Consider the following 22,026-nt stretch of genomic DNA (forward strand, 5'->3'; position numbering starts at 1 on the left):
CCAGTCACGTTCAGAGGCGAGCTGAGCACGACCTGGCGACGATCCTGCGTGCCGCCTCTCCTCTTGGCGAGGCTCAACGGCGAGCGCGATGCCCTTCGGAGCGACAGCAAGACTTGCCGAAGTCCCATTCCCAAGAAGCAAAGCAGGTAGCGCTTCTGCCGCGCGCCCAAAGGCTAGGACGGGAGGGCTGGCAGCAGGCCCTCCAGCCTGGGCGGGAGTGGGACGCGGACTCGAAAACAGGAAGCCGAAGCCTCCACTGAAAAGAGAGTTTCAGAATGGAGGCAGCAGCACAGCGTCCCAAGCTGCAGCCACAAAAATGCCTTCACAAGCACTGTCACGGCTGCATGCTGCTTTATTTAAACCGAGTCACTTATTTACCTGAACAAGCTTATTTAGAGCAAAGGCCTCATGCAAAGGCCACAGATGAAGAACTGATGTCCCCTGCCACAGAATAAAGACAACATGATGCTGAAAGGCACGGAGCCTGTAGCCAGCTTGCTGCTGAAAAGGGCAAGTTGCCGGAGTCAGGGGCTCCAGTCGCACCGGCACAAAACTTTCTGTTTTACCCTGAAGGAACAAAGAGAACTGAAGGGAAGAGTTTTCTCAGTATGCCATTCAATGTCATTTTAAGGCGCCTAAAATCATTTTCTCTACAACGAACATTTTCTTGGTGGACACTCCATGGAATTAGAAGCAGCCTCACATAATAATAAGAGCACTGGCCAAAACAGCCTTGCTGAGTTCAAATTCTCACCTTTTCTTGTCCTAGCCGGTGACTTTGAGCTACCTTCTGGGCCAAAGGTTTTCGTCGGTGAAATGGGGAGAATGCTACCTACTCCACAGGCTGAGCGTGAGGGCCACATGAGCACAGAAGATATGCATGAAAGCTCTTAGGACAGTAAATGGCGCACACTGAGAGCTCAAAGTGTTAGTTATTATTCTGGTCATCCCACACTTTAGGAAACACCAAGTTAGAATCTTGGTCTAGGTCTATACTAGGCTGTATCAGGCATATGGTAATGTGGCAACACCTTTCTGGAAAGAATATATGGCTAAGAAGTAAGGATAATTTTGCTAATTCAAATTAAAATGAACAGGCTGGGGATGATGGCTCATGCCTGTAATCCTAGCACTTTGGGAGGCAGAGGCACAGGAGGATCGCTTGAGATGAGGAGTTCGAGACCAGCCTGGGCAAAACATATAAAAACAGATAATTTTAAGAATGAATAACTATGCATGCATCTCAGGACATTTATTCTTCATTTTGCCCATGTTTCCTTGCCTCATTTACCTAGCCAACAGCAAGTCTGAATGATACATTTTTGCCTTCAAGGCATAGCACACAATGCATTTGCCACAAAATGTCACACCACAGACAAAGGCGTTCAGAATTTAAAGTGTGAGTCACCACTTAGGTAAACAAAGCTACCCAAATAAATTAGCTTTTAAACTATGAAATCAATGCCTCATTTATTTAGAGTAAACAACGGAATTAATGTAGGACTTAATCCTCAGAGTGGCTGCACATGTTATAATTTAATCCATATTATGAAATACAGCGAGGACTTACTCATCAGTAAACACAAAATAAATAGGCTAACATCAAAAAGCAGCAGTTCTCAGGGCGCATAAGATGGATTAGTGGGTCCTGAATGAGAAAGACATATATTAACATGCCCTAAGCTGCTGCCTTTCATGTGCCTCATCCCTTTTGTCCCCAGAACTATATTTAGCACACAGAGAACAGCAGTGCTGCCAGGGCAGTCGAGGAGAAAGAGAGGGCGTGCGTTCAGTAGAACTCGGCCAAGGTTAGGGCAGCAGACAGTGGACAAGTACATATCTGGCTTTCAGACTACAAGATAAGGTCATACTAGAAATCTGCAGCACTCGCTCGACCCTGGGTTGGGCCTACCTTGATGGTTGTCTCACTCAGAGAGACCTGGGTTAGAGAAACGCGCCTTCCTCAGTTCCAGTCCGCTCGCCGTCGGAGAATTTCTCCCGCCGCGATGGCACACTTCTCAGCAGCACCTTCGCCACCCACCCTGCCGCTCCACTCGGCGCTGGCCAGTCCTTCCTCCAGCACCTCATGGTGGGCACGGCACCTCACCGCTCCTCTTGGCTGTCGTGCTCCCCCTCCTTTCTCCGCAGGTCTCCTCGCTGCTGGGCTGCCCCTGCCCCGAGCAGGCAGAGCGACCTCCCTTGCTTGCTCTGTTCTTCCAGGCAGGTCCCTCAACTTCACTTCTGAATTGGGCATCGAACGTCAACTCTTCTTTCCTTATGAGCATCATCACCCTTCCCTGCTTTTCTTCTTCCTCTCACACCATCAGGGGCATAAACACAGGGTGCCAAGACACATATACACATTTTAAGAGATGTCATCTGTGTATCATTTTTCGAGGCTGAATTGCATAACGGTGGCCGTGTATAGCAGGACGTTCACTCAAGAGATGGCGTGAATCAAATGAATGCCAGCATCACCAGGGACAGGCAGGACAGTCAAAGGAAACGGTGGAAGTAGGGTTGTCGTTCGAGGAGCGCAAATACTGTTTTGAAGTGGCATTTGCAGTATGAAACCTTGTGGAAGCACGACAGTGGAGGCATGAGAATGCAGCAGAACCTCCAACATGCCCGACAACGGCACGCATTCCTGACGCATCTGAGACACACGTGTGGTCCTGTGTGTGATGTGCACAAGGGAACATCTGCGAGGCCTCGCCCAGCAGCAAGTTCCGCAGTGGTTCGCCGTCATCAGAAGGGTCTGGACGCTGATGGGAGCCACTTTGAGCACCGCTTGCAGTTGCAGAAGTCACACGTGGCTTGTATTCATCTTCTGATATCAGTATATATTGAGCCTTACAATTTTAATACAGTTTTTCTCTTTCTTAAAATTTTAAAATGTGCATGCATTTTTTGGCACCCTCTGTAAATATAATTCCTTCACTCCACTTCTATTATGTCTATAAGCAATAAAACATTCCAGACCCTGATGTGAACTACATTCTACTCTCCTTGCTTAATAGGCCACATCTTTTCATTTTCCTTTGTACCTTTCCCTAGGACCTATTTCTTTTAGAGGCTTGGTACCTTAGGATACCCAAAAGAGCAGAATACCACTTTATATACCACTTCAAAACTCAGACGCAATGCAGCAAGCTCCTTCTCCCCCACTCGTACTGTGTGCACTGGTCTAGGTGTCTAACCAGAAAGAGCACCCTGGAGTGGCGCTCCCAAACCCAACTACTGTTAACAGTGACCCTCGCTTTAGTGAGTTCTGCTCCCTAAATGGCCTCTGTGTTCTGGGGTCAGTTAACTTTTCCAGATCTGTTTAATTACTTTACAGTGATCTGAATGGGTCATATATGAACATAGAAAGTGTCCTAGATATGTCCCTTTGCCACCAAAATGCAAAGAAAGGTCTGCCAGTGTGTTCACGAGAAGCGTGCGGCCTGCTGGGCACTGTTCCAGTGCAGGGATGCAGGTGAGTAGCTGGCACTCCTAGAGCCTCTCCACTCAGGGGCCCATGCAATGACTTCAGTCAACCGGCTTAAGAATGGCAGGTTTGGGAGGCGGCGGTGAGGGGACGGCCCGAGCCCGCGGGTTCGAGGCCCACCCGGGCAACTTGGCGAGACCTCATCCCTACAATAAATCAAAAATCAGCCGGGCGTGGTAGCGCGCGCCTGTAGTTCTGGCTACTCGGAAGGCAGAGGCGGAAGGATCGCCGGAGCCCAGCGGGTCAAGGCTGCGGGGGCCAGGAGCGGCCGCTGCACTCCAGTCTGGGCGACGGAGTGAGACTCCGACTCAAAAAAAAGAATGGCAGGTTACATCCCAGTGAGGAGGAGGGACCGATCTTGGTGGATAGGCTGCTGTGTTGACAAAAGCAACACCTCCCTGAGCTAGGATACTAGGATGCACATTTAAAGAGTGGCAGGAGGTCCCTTCTCTCTCTCTCTCAATCTCTCTGACTGACTGACACACACCCACACACACACACACACACACACACACACACACACACACACACACCCTAACCCAACCCCAAAGATAATGGGAATCATCTGTTCTGCTCTCATGTGCAAACCTATAATTTGTGGAAAGATGGGAAAAAGAAAGTCCCTTGGGAGGCCTGGCCAAGTTCTGTGGTGAAAACTCAACTGGAGACTCAAAGCTCAGACTGCAAGAGGTGGGGGGGTGGAGAGGAGCAAGCAGCCGCAGGAAAAACAGCAGGTCTCGAGGCCGTCAGCTCTCTCTCCTCCCTGCTTCCAGCGCCATTCCTATCCTCTGCCAAGCTCTGCTTTGAAGTTCAGCTCTCTACCATGTTGGCTCTTTTTTGCTTCTTCTGTTGGGTTCGCAACACTTCGCTTTATGATATTGCATATAAAGGATATGAGTACCAAAGCAAGTCAACTACTATTTTCATTGTGTTTTTTAAAATGCCAGCATTGGTCATTTCTGTTGGGCTATTTGAAAAAGCCTTTTTATTATACTCATCTGTGAACATACTTCAATATGTATTTTATTACTTTCCTCATCAGTCATGCAAGATAATTATCATCCATGTCAGAGATGATGAAATCAAGGCCACCTAAACTAGAAAAGATCAGCCGTGGTGGTGGAGATAGAATTTGAAACAGAGGCCAAAGTGTCCACACAGAAAATCCCCTTTGTAACATTTCAGACAGTTTCCAAAGCCAGTTAAGGTGCTCTTGTTATTCATGGGTAGTTTTAACTGCTGTTCAGAATAAAAAACATAGGAAAAGAAGACCTGTGGTCATGAAGGGCACGATAAAGCCTCACTGCGGGGCTGCCATCAAGCGTACCTCGAAAGGGGACTTTCAGTAGCAGCCCTCAGAGCATGCGCTAGGGGCACACGTCGTCTCAGCACTTTACATCTTGTCTCTCACTGAACCTCACAAACTTGTGAGGCAGGTACTTGAAACCGAGGCATAACAAGTGTATGAGGGAGGACCACAAAGCCCAGAATTTATTTATAAAAACTGTGCATTTGTTCTCACGCCTTTCAACTTCCGTCCCCTCCAAAGTCCTCTCCGTTGAATGCGATATACCTAGCGAGGCACTTTTCCCACAGCTCGATTTCGAACTCGTCCACTGTGGTGCCATTCAGTGCTTCTGCCACTTTGTGTGTCACCTCTTCCACACTGGCAAAGTACTTCCCTTAAAGACTTGTTTCATCTGGGAACCAAAATAGAGTTGCTCGAGGTCAAAAGCTGCTGAACACTCAGTGCAGTGTGGGCAGGGGCACTGTCGTGGCGGAGCAGCAAGTGACCTCTTGCCACAGCTTGGGATGTTTCTTCTGCAAATTGTGAGGCTGCCTTCTCAAAACTTCCAGATTAAAACTTCAACTGCCCATTTGGTCCTGGGGAAAAAATCCAAGGGCACTACAAGGGGCTCGCCTGCCAAAAGACAATTCCAGCTTCCATGGGGACCCCTCGTAAGGTACTTCCCCAAGGCCTCCCGGCAGGCAAGGGCTGCTGCCAAGACCTAAACCCAGGCTGTCTGCCTCCAGGTTCCCTGCCCTCAACTGCTATGCTAAACAGCCTTTCCCAGGGCCATGCTGAAGTTAACCAATGGAATGGGAGTGTTTAAAGATTTACTTGGAAGTCCACTGTTTACTTGAACTCAGGACCAAGCAGCCCTAAAGAGAAAAACAAGAGATAAGCGACCTGAGACTTCCAGCTCACAAACTTGCGCAATAAAACACTTTGACTGAGCAGATAGCCCTTTGGAGTTCCTTCCTACCCCTGTTCTCTCTCCCCATAACTGGTTCATTCATTCACTCGTATTTATCAGCAAGTCCTCTTGCCCGGGCCCTGTTCTTAGTAGGAGGCAGGGATGAAAAGATAAAGACATGCAGTCAAGGTTGAATCTTTCACTACAGATTGTTTTAAAAGACTCTTGCAAGCAGGCCTGAGAATTAAGGAACTCAGGCGACATTTTATTTGAGGAAGGTATAACACAGTCTTGGCAAGAATCGCCAAGTGACACCTTCCTGGGCTCCCAGCCTGGGCCTCTGGATCCCGGGCGCGAGGGGATGGTCATCTCCTCCTAAATGGATCCTTGCCTCTCGGTTCGGAGAACTCCCTCAGCACACACCACCTAGAAAGTGTGTCTGTCTTACACACGTTTTGAACTCACTGCACCTAGCGCTTAACGCATACTTACAAGGTTGTCAAAGAGACCCCACAAGTCATGCAGGTGCCCATAACCATTTCTTATGAGGGGGGTGGCACTCTTTTTCTTACTGTGGTAAATACACATAGCACAGAAGTTATCATTTTAGCCGTTTCTAGGTGTATCATCATCACTTGCCGGATTGCTTTTCTAAAGACGACAGTCTCTCCTCCGGTTAACCATTTCATGGGTAATAACGCTGCAGTTCAGATACTACGCTGGCTTTCCTACCTGGCACAGCTGGCGATATCAGTTTCTCAGAAAGCATCAGCTTCTCTCTCAGACTGCGATGGTTTCAACCCTGCAGTCCCCGTCCCTCCCCGCCCCTGGTGGATTCAGAAGGCTGCTCCAGGCTCTGAAGTTTCCTCGCCTCCCTCATCCCAAGCAGCTGAACCAGCTTCTCTCCCCACCTCTTTCATTATCCCATTCCATCCACCCTCGGTCATCGGTCATCGGTGGGGTGGAGACTCACTGCTGAATCAAGTGTGCTGAAGCAAGAAACTAGAATAACTCGCTCCTGCTAACAAAACAAACCAGAAAACACAGTAGGGGCCAAGACCTCACAGTCGCCGAGTTCCAAATCCTCCCTTATCCCAAGGAGACAGACTGCCTGCCTCTCTATTCTAAGCTCAGGCAGTGTGGCTTAGGCAAACTCATAGAAGGAATTCGAGCTTCAAGATCCATTTCCAGCTTCCCCAGCAAGCCATGTGCCTTTTCATCCTTATTCCACTTTGCCCAGGCAAATGTGAAAGCCTGTATAAAGACCACCGCATGTCTCACTTTGAAAAGATTTGAGCACCCTCATAAACTAATTCCTGGCCCAAATTCTTGGTCCCACGGAGTCAGAAAAAGCAGCGGCCAGTTGGAAAACAAAACAAAACAAAAGGGTTGTTATCGCTATGTTAAATTAAACTCAGATTTGCTTAATATCCTGGCCAACTTCTGCCACAACTATTTTGGCCCTTTCTGCCACCCAAAGCCTTCTGTGGCCAAGATGTGCCGTTGCCCTGCTTTTGACTCTGTGCGCCAGCAGGCCTCTGGGCCACAGCCAAGGAACACCCTTCCTTCTTCGGGTTTTAGGGCAGCAGGGGAGGGTTGCCAATTCCTTTTGTGACCACTGACTAAAAGCTGAGTGGTCAACAATTTGGTAAATTATATACACACCTAAAATATCAGCTGCATCTGAGATTTTTGCTCTCCACCTCCCATGGCTGAAGGAATCCTTCAGGTTGATGGCAGTTCTAGGAGTCGGGTTTGCTAACCGCCTTCTGGGGGTGGGATGCTGGCCGAACTCCAGCCACAGGGGACCCTGGGCAGCAGAGACGCATCTGTGATGAGTGTGTGAGTCAATGGTTCAAACCAACGGAATAAGACAGAGATTAAAATTAAACAGTCAAGAGCACACATGCGTACACACACCCATGCAAACACACACACACGAGAGAGACAGTGTGAGAGAAGCAGTTCTACCTCAAAAGTCTTTTTTGGAATCAGACCAGCCACAGTACATAATACACACTTGACACAGGTCAGCCACAGCTATAGATACAGATGGCTCTAATCCCACATGGTTTGGGGGAAAGGCATATTGACAGCATCATAAATTCATATCCCATCAGCTTGCTTTCTGTCCGGGTATGGTGGATCATGCCTACAATCCCAGTGCTTTGCGAGGACTGCTTGAGCCCCGTAGTTGAGGCCAGCCTAGGCAACATAGCAAGACCCTGTCTCCACAAGAAAGCAAAACATTAGCTGGGCATGGTGGGGTACCCCTGTAAACCCAGTTACTCAAGGGCTGAGGCAGGAAGTCCACTTGAGCCCAGGAGCTACCGGCTGCAGTGAGCTACGGTATCACACCACTGCACTCCAGCCTGGGTAACAGAGCAAGGCCTTGTCTCCAAAAAATAAAAGTAAACAAAACTAGTGAGGCTGCTTTCCCTTTTGGATTATCCGGTTCTTTTGTTCTAGGATTTTTCTCTTTTTGACCACTACACATCGTCGGTGTGGACAGAATGGAAATATTCTGACCACTGGTTAAAAGTGACCGGCAAATCATTTCAGCCGCTACGGCCTATTTGGAGGGAACTGGGCAGGAAAAGCGCCCTGCCTAACAGGGTCACAGCATGTGCACGGGGCTCCTCCAGACTCTGGGTTTCTTGCCATGTGGGCTGCTGGTGCCTGTCTGGGGCTAGCGATGGCTGCGTCTGCCTGGCTCTCTTCCCTCTTTGCCCTGCCATTCCCTCCAGTGGGACGATGTGGTGGAGCTTCAGAAACAGTGAGGGGCTTGGCTCTGCTGCTAGGTGTCCGTGGTGCCTCTAGAGAGAGAATGTTAGTGCTGGAAGGACACAGTCCAAGGTGGCGGGTCAGAGTGCGTGCCCATTTCTCTGACGAAGGGAGTCCTCCCGCTGTAGGAACAATCCTGCAGGTGGCGGGGGCTGGTTTTGTTTGTTTGATCAGCCTGAAACACTTCACACAAACTGAAAAAGCAAAGCAGGCTGTGTGCTAGAACAGGACAGCTTGAGTTTGAACCCCAGTTCCTCCACCTTAGCTAGATGACTTTGCACAAGTTAATCTCATTGGTAAAATGTGGATAATGACAGTGCCCATCTCAGAGGGCTGCTGTGAGGATCAAACGAGATAGTCTATGTAGACTTAGAACAGAGTCTGGCTAAAGTAAGCTCTCAATAATACATTTCACGAGCATATACTCAGAAGGACCTCTTATTCATCTAACTCCGTGATATGACCTTTTCATTTTACAGAGAAAGATTTTAAGAACCAGAGACACTTTGTGACTTGGTAAAGGACAGACTGCTATTGTCAGCCTAGCTCCTGCCTTCTGCCTGTCCCTCCCTCTTGCCTCTTGCCCAAGTGCTGAGAAAAGGAAGTAAACAGGCCCCATGCCTGCAGTGAAACTGCACCTTCACTCAGGGACAGAACAGGCAGGCAGAGAGTCCTGGCCCTTTCTAGGTCCTCCTGCCAGTCTGCCGATGATCATTCCCCGCCCCAGCAGGCAGTCGGCGGAGAGGAGGAAAAGGCAAACTCACATCCCTAGTTTTATTACTCGCGATCGCCTAGCCTGCTTTCCCTCTGCACCCTTGGCCTCTGCTCCAGCCAAGAATTCCTTCCCACCCTCCTTTCCCTGACTCCCTTTTTTCAACCCTGAAGCTTCCTTTATGAGGACTCGCTCCCTTAGTGTCCTTCACCAGTTCCCTCTCGCATGCCTGAGCTGCACTGGGTACCAGCCCAACAAGAGCACCTGCTCGGAGCTTGCCGGATGACCTGGTGGCCGCAGCCTGCTTAGCAGGAAGCCCACTGGGTGGCATATTATCTTCTGCACACTTTTCTTAGTCAGCCTTTGTGTGCTGGGCATTTAACGCCACTGGATTATAAGATGTTAAGACGACAGTTTGCCTTTAAGGAATATATAAAATCACTATGTTTAGCTTGTTTTTGCAAGATGTCTTTCAGATCGTATTCGTGAAAATGCTTAAAACTGCCATTTAATGACAAAAAGCCAAAAGAGGCAAAGAGGCGACCACTGGTAGACGGAAATCTTGCCCTCTGCCACTCAGAGCCCGCACTCGCGATCTGGTTCCCAATTCGAGTTCCTTGCTGCACCCGGAAGCCTGGAGACTGGACACTGACACATACAAAGAGGTTTTGGGAATTCAGCGACTTCTAAGGATCAAAACCTCATCGAATCAGGGCCCTAACACTGGAAGGGTTACAAAGATGGTGTACTCCAGTCGTCTCATTTCAAGAATGAGGGAACTCAGGGCCCGACAAGTAGAGTCATGAAGACAGTTTCTATCCAAACATGAGCTGTGGTTCTCTTGGAAGCAGAGAGAGTGTCTGGCCAAAGTCAGAAGAAAAAGGGGTCTCACTGCATGGAGCCGTCATTTAAAGATGCCATATACCTTTAACAGGCAATAACAGGGTTGAAAATAATCCTTACCGGGGTTACATTAAAGATCCATTTCAAAAAAGAGAAAATCAGCTTCAAGGAAGTGTTGAGAAAGACTGGGGATGGGGATACTTCAGACGTAAGCTGTGCGTCCACTCCGGACTAAGACCTAACGGAGCGATGCGTTCTAGAGATGCACGGAACTGAGACACGACCCGACACCAGGCAGTTCCAGGAGCACAGGCCCTTCAGTCCAGCTCCTTCCACCTCAGCGTCCAAGGCAGCTGGAAAGCCAATTACATTCACAGCAGGGCCTCGCCCCTACCGAAGGACAGAGTGCAGGGACTACAGACCCTCTGCGGCTTCATGAGCCAGGAAAGCTAGGACTGCGGGGGGAAGGGCAAGGCTTGTCTCTGCCAACACTTCATTCTGGTAAGCTTCTCTCCTCTGTGGCTACCGAAGCAGTGTGGACTCCATGGTCTAAGCACAAAACATGTGTGCTCCAGGACTCTATACCATTTACAGAAAGACTAGCTTTTGTTAAAATTAAAAAGATATCTGTGCACAGCCCACCAGAGGTCACGTACACTTCAAAGAAACAAGTAGAAGGTGCTCATCTTTCTCAGCAAGCAAACCCTCCTTCTAATCAAACTGAGACCTCTCACAGCAAGAGCAAAGACAGGCAACAAGCTAGGAGGAGGTCCTGTTCACTCAGGAGTGTGCCCACTCACTGGGAAGGGGAGTGCCCACTGACGCTCGCTCGGGGGCGTATTCGCACTCACTGGGGAAGTACCTGCTCACTGGGCGGAGAACCTGCCACTCAAGAGCAGCTGGTGCCCAAGGGCAGGGCTCTCCATGGAGGCCCCTATGGAGCCATTGAGGAGGTCTGGCCTAGGGCCAGCCCGGGCTGCTCTGCTTTCCCTACCAAGATGCCGTCTGCGGGGTGAGGTGCGGTGGCCGCTCCGTGGGCCCTGCCGCCCAGATTCTCCTGCAGAACCCAATGGGCACAACGGGACGCAGCAGCACGGCACCTGGGTGACGGCACAGTCCGGCGCCCTGAGGTGGTGTGGTGGGAGTCCTTTGCGCTGGTCCACGGCTCAGCAGCAGGAGCACCAGCACTTGTCCCCGCCCCTCAGAGTTGGGCAGAGTCCTAAGTGTTTTGCCTGTGTGAGCTGCATGTCGCGCAGCATATCTGGGGGCGGGCACCATTATCCCCACTCCAGGGTGAAGTGCTGCAGCACGAGGATCTCAGCCAAGGTCCCCGAGTGGGCTGGGCTGCATGGGCCTTCCAACCCAGGCCTCCAGGCTCCAGGATGTGGCCCGCAGCTCCCGAACCTTTTGCAATACCTGGCGTCAGATGTCACCACTCCTCTGGAGACCTGTGCTGCAGGTGGAAGTGTCATCCCACGTTCACCCCACGTGGGTGTGCTGGCCTCCTAAAAGCTCCTGACAGCAATCTTGATTTTGATCTCTATTTAATTTTCCACCTCACAGAGCAATGCCAGGGAGGAGGAGTCTGGTGACACTTTTGAATGTGATTTGCGCACCAGAATCTCCAGGAAATGTGGGGTTTCCTTCTGCTGCCTGACTTCTGTCTGTCTTCAGCCCTGACCTTACAAAGTGACCTGGAACTGCTTGGCTGTTTCCTCATGTGTGTCTGCTCTGAGAGCCCAGCCGGCAGCCTGTGCAAGCCTGCCAATTAGCATCTTGAGGGTTGGGGCTGGGATGGGGCTTGCTGCCTTTTGAGGAGCACAGTCCAATACTAACCTCCAAATTCTTTCCTGAAACTGAGCAACCGTTAGTTTGATGGAACAAAAGCAGGCATTCTCTGTTATAAAGCAGAATCAAAACTGGTAGCTGTGTTTTGTTTGGCCTGCAGAGTGTTTAAGTATTGAGAAATTTTACATAAAAACACAGGTTTCCAGCTTCTGGAAAACAGAAACAGCAGACGATTGTGGCGCTCCTGAGAAACAGAGGCGTCTGCAGATACAGATCCTCTCTCTGGGTTATCACCAAAGCCAGAGTCACACCTCTGGCTCACACTGGGCACAAGGCCATTTGCCTGGTCCCTGCAGGAATCCCAGCCAACACAGCTCTGCTACAGAACCACAGCTCCCTCCTTTGAGATGAGTGGGGGCTGGAGAGACTGCCACTCCCAGGTGCCTGCCACACCCATACAGAGCTGGGAGGGAGCACGCCCTGAGAAAAGGAGCACCAGACCTTTTGCATCCTGCCCCAGCCCCAGTGAGCGTCTGGTGCACAATCCATGGAGGTCACTTTCTTCGCATGTGGGTGGATAAGTGAATGACTAGACTTAGGAAGAAAGTATATTTCCAAGGGACAAGAAGCCCGCTCCGCAGCTGCAGACATCCAGGCTCTTGGAATGTTCCAACATTCCTTAACCCTCTTCCTTAATTGTTGTCCTATAAAGATCTTCCCTGCTGTCCTGAATTTGAATCCTGCTTCAAATTCCAGGAGCAAATGTGTTGATGGCTCACTTGCTTTAACCAGAAATCAAAATAAAAGCCAGAGCAATGCGAAGAGCTGCTCCTGTTATTAGCCTTCTAACGAGAAAAACTGCAGGTTCCAGGCACGGAGGAATGGCAGCAACAGTGTCTGCCGAGAGACAGGCAGGGACGCCGCGCTGAGGGCTGCCATCCTTCCTGGCTCCATCTCTGCAGCCCTGTCCAGCGAGTGAACTTCGCAAAGTGCTGGCGGCCCCCTCGGCCCTTAACACCTGACCAGACAGGGGCTGCCGGTGGTCCCTCTGCCCCCTCGAAGACCTACTGTGCGTGTGGTGGGTGCCTGGCACAAGGCCTCGAGGGGGAATCCCCGCTGGACGCCAGCGGGTGGGCAGAACCACCTGTCCTAGAGAGCCTGGCAGGGTGCAGATGTCTGACCGTGATTGTGAGACTCACTAGTGCTTTCCGGAGGAAATAAGCCTGCGCACTCCAGCTCCTGGACACATGGCACGTGCTTCCTAGATATGTGCTGAGTGAATATGTGAGCAGGGAGAACACGCCCGGACGGGGCGCGGGGACAGAGCAGGCTCGTGTGTCAGGCACGCAGGCAGGCGGGCACCACGAACGTGCAAGTCCTCGCCTTCTGCAGCTTTAGCACTTCTCAGACTCTTTTGTCACTGAGGGAAGCGGAGTGACCCTGTTAACCCCTTCCATGAATGTTTTGTTGAGACAGTTTGTCAAATAATTCTGAAGCATGCAGACAACGTTCTTTAGAGATATCAAAGTCAGGAAAGAAGATTCTTTCCTGCTTGCCTCCTGAAAGAAACACTGAGGGGCTTGAGGCTATCAGGGCCCAGATCCCCTTCCTGTGTCTCTCTGCTTGGCTTGTCATCTTAACTTATAACCACAGCCACTAGGAAGCCTGCCCTGATGGTCAGTGACTGTATGTTCCGGTTACTCTCACCCCAAAGGCTGGCAGCGCAACACAATCACTTTATTCCACCCACAGATTCTGGAGGTCGGGGAGAGGCAGTGAACAGTGGAGGGGCTTGTCTCTGTGGGCTCACTACAGCCACACAGGAGGAGATTTGAAGGCTAGGTGTCGGAGCCCTTGGGGCTATCTTCACCCACACTGTGGTGGGTGGTAATGGCTGCCAGCTGGGGCTCCACAGGGGCGTTGTAGACCATGCGGGCTTCCCCACAACGTGGCGCCTGGGTTCCACGGCTCCAGAGAGTGCCGGGACAAAGCGACGTCACCTCTTGGGACTTGGCATCACTCCCACGGCCTCAGGCCCACCCAAACTCAGGGGGAAAGGAATGCAGACCACATCACTGGACGGGAGGTGTCAGTCAGTGTGAGACGGGATGCGGCTGGAAGACGCCTGCGGCTGTCTTCACATAACACAACCCACCACACCTGGTGGGGTATTTGTTCCCAGTGCCCTGTGCTCCATGCCACTGACCTACATGATGCCTGTCTGCCTCCCTTGTTGGTCGTGAGCTCGGTGGGGGCAGGGGACAGTGACTACTCACCTTTGCCCCTCTGCTGCTCGCACAGAGCCTGGACCCAGATATGGTCAACACATATCTGCGGCATCACACTGACTGGAAAGGGAGGACCAGGACTCCTGGGCCCCTTTCATGCTGACTGCTGGCGGCACTATCCTTGGTTTCCACCACCGGCAAGATCAACACGAACCTTACTCTATATCCTTAAGCAAATGTTCTTTGAAAACAGGCCCTCACCTAGCCAGTATTATGACTGCTTTTTTTTTAATTTTAAAAAGGTGGGTACAATTCAGGGTCAGGTATACAAATGTTTATTATGTAGGTTCCCTTGTTGATGAGGTGTGCCCCCCATCCCGGCAGATTCCCACTACTGGCAATGCCAATCCCCGCAACCCCCTGGCGGCTTCCCACTCTGCCAATCCTGTTCTTACAGTATTAGGATAATTGTTCAAGGCCTGCTTATTTACACAGTCCAAGGAATGACATAATAAACCACGGTTCTGGTGTGCTTCTTAATAACAATTAAGAACTCTTTGACCATTTACTTATACACGCTAATGTATTCTACTGGCAAAATTTGGAACCTTTTTATCAGTGTTAAAAGAGCTAAGGGGAAGTGAGTAAGAAACTGGCTTGGCACATACTGCAGGGAAAGCAGATCGCTTGCTCACGCAGAGAGTCGAGGCATAGAGAGTCAGGGTATGCGTCCTGCTGCCAAACAGGAACATCTCTTTATTGTGTTCCTGTGTTAAAGCCTTCCCATGGATCTGCGATAATGCTGGATGCACTGAAAATAACACAACTTCTCCTTCTCCTTCTCAAAGTGTCAAACCAAGAAAAAGTCTTAAAAAGCTACGCTTAGTTTCCCCATTCAAAATACACACCAATACTGGTCCACTTGCCCACTAGTCCGTATGCCCAGTCACCGCCTAAATCCTTTACAAGTAACTGCCCTGACAGCCCAAGAAACCACTGTGCAGCCACACCTCCTAAAAGTGTGTTCGCAAAATCTTATTTTAAGAATAATTAACAGTATACCCTGTAAGATTCACACTCAAAGAGCATGGATTCAATATGTTTTCTAACAATATCTACTGTGCTGAACAGAAGTGCACCCAGAATTTCAAGTGTAAGAAATAAGCAAATCAAGGGGGTACGCCCCAGAGCCCTTGGGATTTGGAGAGCGTCTGCCCCGTCTTATGCCCCTTCCCGGGCCCTGCTCGGAGGCCGGGAGTGCCGACTCTACCTTATGTGATGACTAAATGCTGCCCGCTGATCAGCCAAATAACGACTGTGTCATTCAACTACTACCTCTTCTGCTGACAATACCCGCTGAAAATAAACCACGGGGCAAATTTTGCCAATAACTGGCACTCGGTGACCAGTGGACAGTTGGCAACGGCTCCCACAGCAATGAAGGGACTCTCCTTGGCAAAGCAATCATCTGTTGTCATTTTTGCCTCGCATCCAAGAGTGTGACAGGAAGAAAGGATGCGTGCAGAGGGGACAGCACCTTCACACAATGGGGGAGGGGGCCGCCTTGAATGTAAAAACAGTAGCGCTAAGGTTGCCTGAAATGTTCAGCCACGCTGTTGAAGTGAGTCTATCTGCTAGTATTTTAGGAATTTTTTTTTTTTGAGTCCGAGTCTCACTCGGCACACTCACAGCCACTGCAGCTTTGACCCGCTGGGCTCAGACTATCCTTCTGCCTCAGCCTCCCAAGCAGCTGGAACCCACAAGTACGCACCACCACACCCAACTAATTTTTTGATTTATTGTAGAGGTGAGGTCTTGACAAGTTGTCCAGGCTGATCTCAAACCCTTGGGCTCAGGTAATACTCTTGCCTCCGCCTCCCAAAGTACTGGAATTACAGGTGTGAGCCACCACGCCCGGCTGGGATTGTTTTTTATAAAACCAGAGATGTTTCTTATAAAATCAGAGACAGATACAGATTTTTTGATACCAGAGCTCTTTCAGCATCTTTAAGTAGTATTAGTACATCATACACTATATTATTTCAAAATTTATAATTCTAAATTCTAAATTTCACCAAGTTTATTAAATTCTTACTTGTTTTTTCCTTTTTGGGGAAGAAAATGTCTTTTTTTTAAAATAAAAGCTAATGGGATAAATCAAATTCACTTATGAGAAATTTGTAGAAAGAAACCTATGCATTTAAGAATATTTGTATTATTATTATTATTATTATTATTATTATTATTATTTAGGATCCATAACTCTTCAATCACTGACTTTAGCTTATCTTCCTTTCCCCGGCAAATTCTATACAACAAAAGCCCCCTTTTCAAAGTTGATTTGCATGATTGAAAAATTTGCTTTTATAGAGACCTTTAGCTGTCAGGGGAGCAATCAAACAGGAGAAAGTAATTTACTCTAGATCTCTGTAAACTGACACAAAACAGGACAGCGAAGCCGCCAGGAGAGGCCAAGACGGCGCGGGACATGTGGGCTTACGGCTGGGTTAGTCAGGTAGGGTTTCCTGCTACTGCCGCTCACTCTTCCACAAGACAGTAGTATTTTTTTCCTTTCTCTATGTGCCCCTTCCCTTACATATTTGCAAGAACAATGCAGATCGAGGAAACATGCTTGTCATTCACTCCGAAACCAAGGGAAGATGGGGGCGGGGGTGCACTTCAGGGCTGATAATCAAGACACAGACAGATCAAAAGCTAGACCTAATATGTCCTACCTCCGGCAGAAAAAGTAATTGAATTAAACTTCCACTAAATATGATAGGTTTGGGCTCTTAACTCCAGATGCAAAGAACCAGGTGAGCCTGAGCTGCTAAGTAGATGGACGTGTTGTGCTCCACAGGTCCAGCCCACAGGGAGTTTGATAAGCTGCTGCCTGCCTTGATCACTTAACTACCAGCTGAAAACTAATTACGTTGCTTACAGGGCTCCAGGGGCTAATGGCCTGACCACCAAGAACATCACTGTCTCTGACTTAAGTAAGCTGCTTGGCATGTATGGTTTGATTATTACAGAAGGGAAAGTGAAAAGGGGGAAAAAAGACAGCAGGGTATAGGGAAGCTTTACAAAGCAGGCTTTAAGATACCAAATGGATATACTTTGACACCTTAACGTGAATATGGAATTACTCTGCTTCATGCTCTTCATTTGATATCAAAACTCATTTTGAAAGGCTACCTCAAAGCACTCTGGAGCCCACCCATTCTATTTTAAGCCACCTTTACAAGAATGTTCAGTGCCTTTAAATATGCTTCTCAAGTGATAGTCTGTGTTCCCAGATACTAGGATCAGATAAACTCCTAGAAGATAGATAAACGAATAACAAGGGTTTTAATACATTCTTCCCCTTGAACACAACTGTAACTAAAAATACAGCCGGGTGCAGTGGCTCATACCTATAATCCCAGCACTTTGGGAGACTGAGGTGGGAGAATTGCTTAAGCCCAGGAATTTGAGAACAGCCTGGGCAGCTTAGCAAGATCTCGTCTCTACAAAAAAATAAAAAATTAGCTGGGCATGGTAATGTGAATCTGCAGTACCAGCTATTCGGGAGGCTGAAAAGGGAAGACTGCTTGAGCCCAGAAGTTCAAGACTGTGGTGAGCCATGATTGTGCCACTGTACTCCAGCCTAGGTGACAGAGTGAGACTAGACTAAAAAGCAATAATATATATATGTGCGTGTGTGTGTGTATATATATGTGTGTGTGTTTCCCACTCCCCACCCCTCCTTCCACCTCAGCCAGTAGATCACTGCTGTTTAAGTATGCAGTGAACGGTCAGGGTTGGAAGGTCAGGCAGGACTGAGAGAGTTGCAGGGAGCTGATATATGCAAATAGGTTTAAACTTGACACACAAGTGGAAACTAAAACCCTAGTCTTCTCTCAGATCTTGCCGACTAAAAACTCTAAAATTATTTCTGACATTTAAAATAACTGTCCACATATACACAATGGAATATTACGCAGTCATAAAGGAGGACAAACATATGGACTGTGCAGCAACTTGGATGGATTTAGAGTCTATCATACTCAGTGATCTATCACAGAAACAAAGAACAGAGTACCATATGTTCTCACTCATAAGCGGATCTTGAACAATTATCATGATACTGTAAGAAAGGGATTGGTAGTAGTGGGAAACTGCCTGGGGAGGGGGTGGGGGGTGGGGGTGGGAGTGGCAGTTGAGGGAAACTGCTAAGGTAGGGAGGGGCATACCTCATCAACAAGGGTACCCGCATAATTAACATTTGTATACCTAACCCTGAATTGTACCCCACATCTTTATAATAAAAAAAAAAAAAAAAAGCAAATAACTGTCCTACCTTTGGGGTGGGGGTCAAATAGAACACAAAAATCTTAAGTTTTTTTTTTTTTTAAGATGTGGGGTATAATTCAGGATTAAGTATACAAGTGAACATTGTATAGGGAAAGTTTGGGCCCCCTTTGGTCCCGCTTTACCTGGCTTAAGATCAGGTACCCTTAGTGACATTGTGTCCTCTCCCCCCCAGTGCAGTCTTAAGTTTTTAAATTAAAAAAAGATACAAAAAAATCCCTGAAAAGTAATTTAAAGTCCCAAAAGAGTGACAGAAGGATACGAACACAGTTTTTAAGTTGGCCTAACAGCCAGAGAGGAAACAAGAGAGCAGCATTGCAGCAGCCTGTGATGCTCTGAGCGGTCACAATTTGTGTTTAATCGACTCTTGAAAGAATCATTTAGTGCCTAACAGCTTCCTAGGGAGCAAGCTGTTGATCTGGACGACGAGCCAAACCTTAACATATTCAGAACTTAGGGCTGAATACACAAGGGTCAGTTTCTTCCTGGCTGCTAACCTGGTCAATCAGTAAAAGTTCATGTGCTAACACAAGTATAAAGATGGTGTCGATTCTTATATGCTCTGTAACGCTTGATTAAACCTTAAAGTCACCCAACTGTGTGGCCTGAGCATGAGTCAAAGGGCTCAAGACATTCACTGTCTTTTACGTCTTTTTCCTTCACACCATTTTTTAGATGGACAGAGTTCGCACACCATGAAGTCCTCGCCTTTCAGTGTATTCACAAGGTTGTGCAACCACTGCTCTCATTCCGGAGCGCTTACATCAGCCACAAATGAAACCCCAGATCCACCGGCGGTAGTTCCTCATGCTTCCAACCTCCCCAGGCCCTGAGAGCCAATCTGCTTTACATCTCTATGAATCCGCCAATCCTGACACTTCGTTACACAGAATCCTACAACGTGTGTTTCTTTCTACCTGGCTTCTCTTACCTAGCATGATGTTTGCAGAGTTCATTTGCATTGTAGCATGCCTCAGTACTTCACTCCTTTTTATGGCCAAATAATACTCCTTCTGTGGTGAACATACAACATTGTGCTTATCCATCCATTTGCTGATGAACATGTGGGTTGCTTATGCGCTGACACTTATGGACATTTCATGTGGATGCATGCTTTCAGTTCTCCCAGGTACATACCTGTCGTGGAACTGCTGAGTCATATGGGAACTGCAGGTTAACTTCTTGAGGAGCCAGCCAGACGGTCTCCAAAGCGGCCACACGACTTCACAACCCCACCAGAGGCATCCAAAAGCCCCAGCTTCCCACACCTTTGCCGACAAATAACGTCTTTTGACACTGACTTTGTTCCCCTCATTCCGAATACAAATCAACTGAGTAGCAGGACTTGTGCTGGAAACAAACCCAGTGAGAGCAGAATCCAGTGCCCAAACCATAATCAACAAAGACACATCCCCAGGGAGAAAACAAAATGCCATGGCCCCTCTGAGCATTTACCTGCTGCAAGTCGGCAAGGGAGTAGAGGTGGATCTGTTGGAGGAGGTATTCTCTGGGGAACATTCTGGAAAAAAGAGCAGACACACAGTGAACTGCGGTGCTTCCAAAAACGCATTTTCTTCTGACACAGTTCTCTTTCAAGGATTCCTTTTCCCACCCACTCCCCTTCCCCCAGGAGTCCTCCTGCCCAAACCCTCTAAGAAACCAGAGTATCTTTTTCTCAGATATTTTTCTTCCCAACACAGACGCCAGAGTGGAAGTTAAAGTCTGATCTCTGGTTTCGGACGTGGTCTGAAACGCTGTGAGTACTGTGTGGTAGTCCACGCCTGAGGACCAAATGTGGTCTGTCTCCGCTGTGTCCCTCACAAACTGTGTGATCCAAGGCAAGTCCCACACCCATCTGGCTTCTTCGCCATAGAATGAGAGTGGTGGAATGCAATGTCTCTAAATGTCTTTCTAGCTATATTTTTCTATGTCCAAATAAGTTTATGATAAGGAACAAATGAGCTGAGAAAAAAGGGAGTTTTGAGGCTTCTAGGGCATTCCTAATGGAGAAGAGTGGTCTGGAAGTCACATCAACGAATGATCCTCCTACACAGACAGTGATGATAATTTTTAGAACCTAGGGACAGGTGGGAAGAATGAGACAAGATACTTTAAATTGGGATTCCCTGACGAAGCCCAATGTCTCAGCTGCTGTTAGCTCACAGCATCTGGATAGATGACAGTGAAAGAACAGGAAAAAGTCGTCCATATGGACAAGCAAGCAGGTAACAAAGAGTAGATGGTTAGAAAACACACACACACACAAACTGACCTCGAAACAAATCTCAAGGTGCTAGTGCTTCTCTCTTTGTCTTACGTGGTACTACGCAATGTTCTTGTGTCTTAACTGAAAGAAACTACCAATTCATTCCACTACCACTGAGGACCGTCCATGAGATGCCAAGTACTGTGCCAGGCAGGGAAGTTCAAGAAGGCAAAGTCCAGTGAGGGAACAACACACAAACTGACAGTCCCAGTACAATGTGGTCCATGAGCACGTAAGAGTTATACACATGGTACATACTTTTGGAATGGTCTAACACGTGGATTCCAACTCTGGCTGTCTAGTAGGATCACTTGGGGAGCTTTGAGAACAATGACCTGGGTAGGGTCCAGAAACCAGTGCTACAAACAAAGCAAAATCCCTTTCTGGTGATTCGAACAGCCAGTTTAGAACCACTGGCCTAACAATCTGGCTCACTGGGAGATTCGTTATCAGTCTTTCAACTAGGCATGCGAGCGTTCCAAATCCTAGAGATGAAATCATTCATCCTCTCGCCCATCCAGTGTTGATGAAGCCCATACTGCACGCCAGGCTCTGCACTGAGTCACTGAAAACGGGCCCTGCATCAACTAGATACAGTCTTGACCCCACGGGGAGCGCGTGGGCATATTCTAGTTGGGCAATGACCTAGAAGTAGGATGGGCACTGAAGAAGTCTGCTGAAGAGCGCTGCTTCGCCCACAGGAACGGGAGACCCCGCGAGGGACAAGGGCACCCCACCCTGGGAATGCGAAAGCCGCACCGGCAGCCGGCTCCCTTCTGCCCTGGTGGCCCGGGACTGCGCCTGTGGCAGGAGGCTGGGGGGGCGCGAGCGCGCTCCGCTCCCCCACGCGGGCCAGCGTCCCCACCGAAAGGCCCCAGCCCGGGGCAGGCCGGCCCTGGCCCTCGAGGCCCGCGCCACGCGACCGGCCTCCGCCGCGGGCAGCGCCGGCGCCGCGGGGCCCCGAGGCCGGCTCCCCCGACGCCCCACAGCGCGCACCGGGCGGCGCCCCCATCCGCGTTCTGCGTGGCCGCGACCACAGCCCTGCACCAGCAGCTCGGCCTCCGTTCCGCACACGCGGAAGCCGAGCTCGGCGGGAAGGCCAGCGGCCCAGGCCGCGGCGCGGAGCTTGCGGGCAGGACTGCGGCTCCGAAGGCCCGTGCTGCCCCGCGTCCGGGGCGGGAGCGGGGAGGTGGGCCTGAGCGTGTGGCGCACGGCTCTCCCGGGGGGCACGACTGTGCAGGCCGGCCTCCACACAGAAGCCCGGAAGCCCCGCAGGCGGGAGAGTCCACGGGCAGCTTTGCTGAAGGGGGCGGACACGGGCCCCCTCGGCGCGATCCCTGACGGGGTGCTTCGAGGGTCTGTCCGAG

General features: G+C 49.4%; 1 protein-coding gene across 1 annotated transcript in view; it reads right to left on the reverse strand.

The window, feature by feature from the left end:
• Positions 1–22,026, reverse strand: part of PLEKHM3 (pleckstrin homology domain containing M3) — a 161,872-nt gene that overhangs the window by 49,379 nt on the left and 90,467 nt on the right. Inside the window, exon 5 of the mRNA XM_008062403.1 lies at positions 19,849–19,912. Within this exon, the coding sequence (XP_008060594.1) occupies positions 19,849–19,912 (64 nt within the window). The remainder of the gene's footprint in view (positions 1–19,848; positions 19,913–22,026) is intronic.

The sequence above is a fragment of the Carlito syrichta genome, unplaced genomic scaffold (assembly GCF_000164805.1).
Source record: "Carlito syrichta isolate Samal-C Ts95f unplaced genomic scaffold, Tarsius_syrichta-2.0.1 Scaffold305694, whole genome shotgun sequence".
NCBI lineage: Eukaryota > Metazoa > Chordata > Mammalia > Primates > Tarsiidae > Carlito > Carlito syrichta.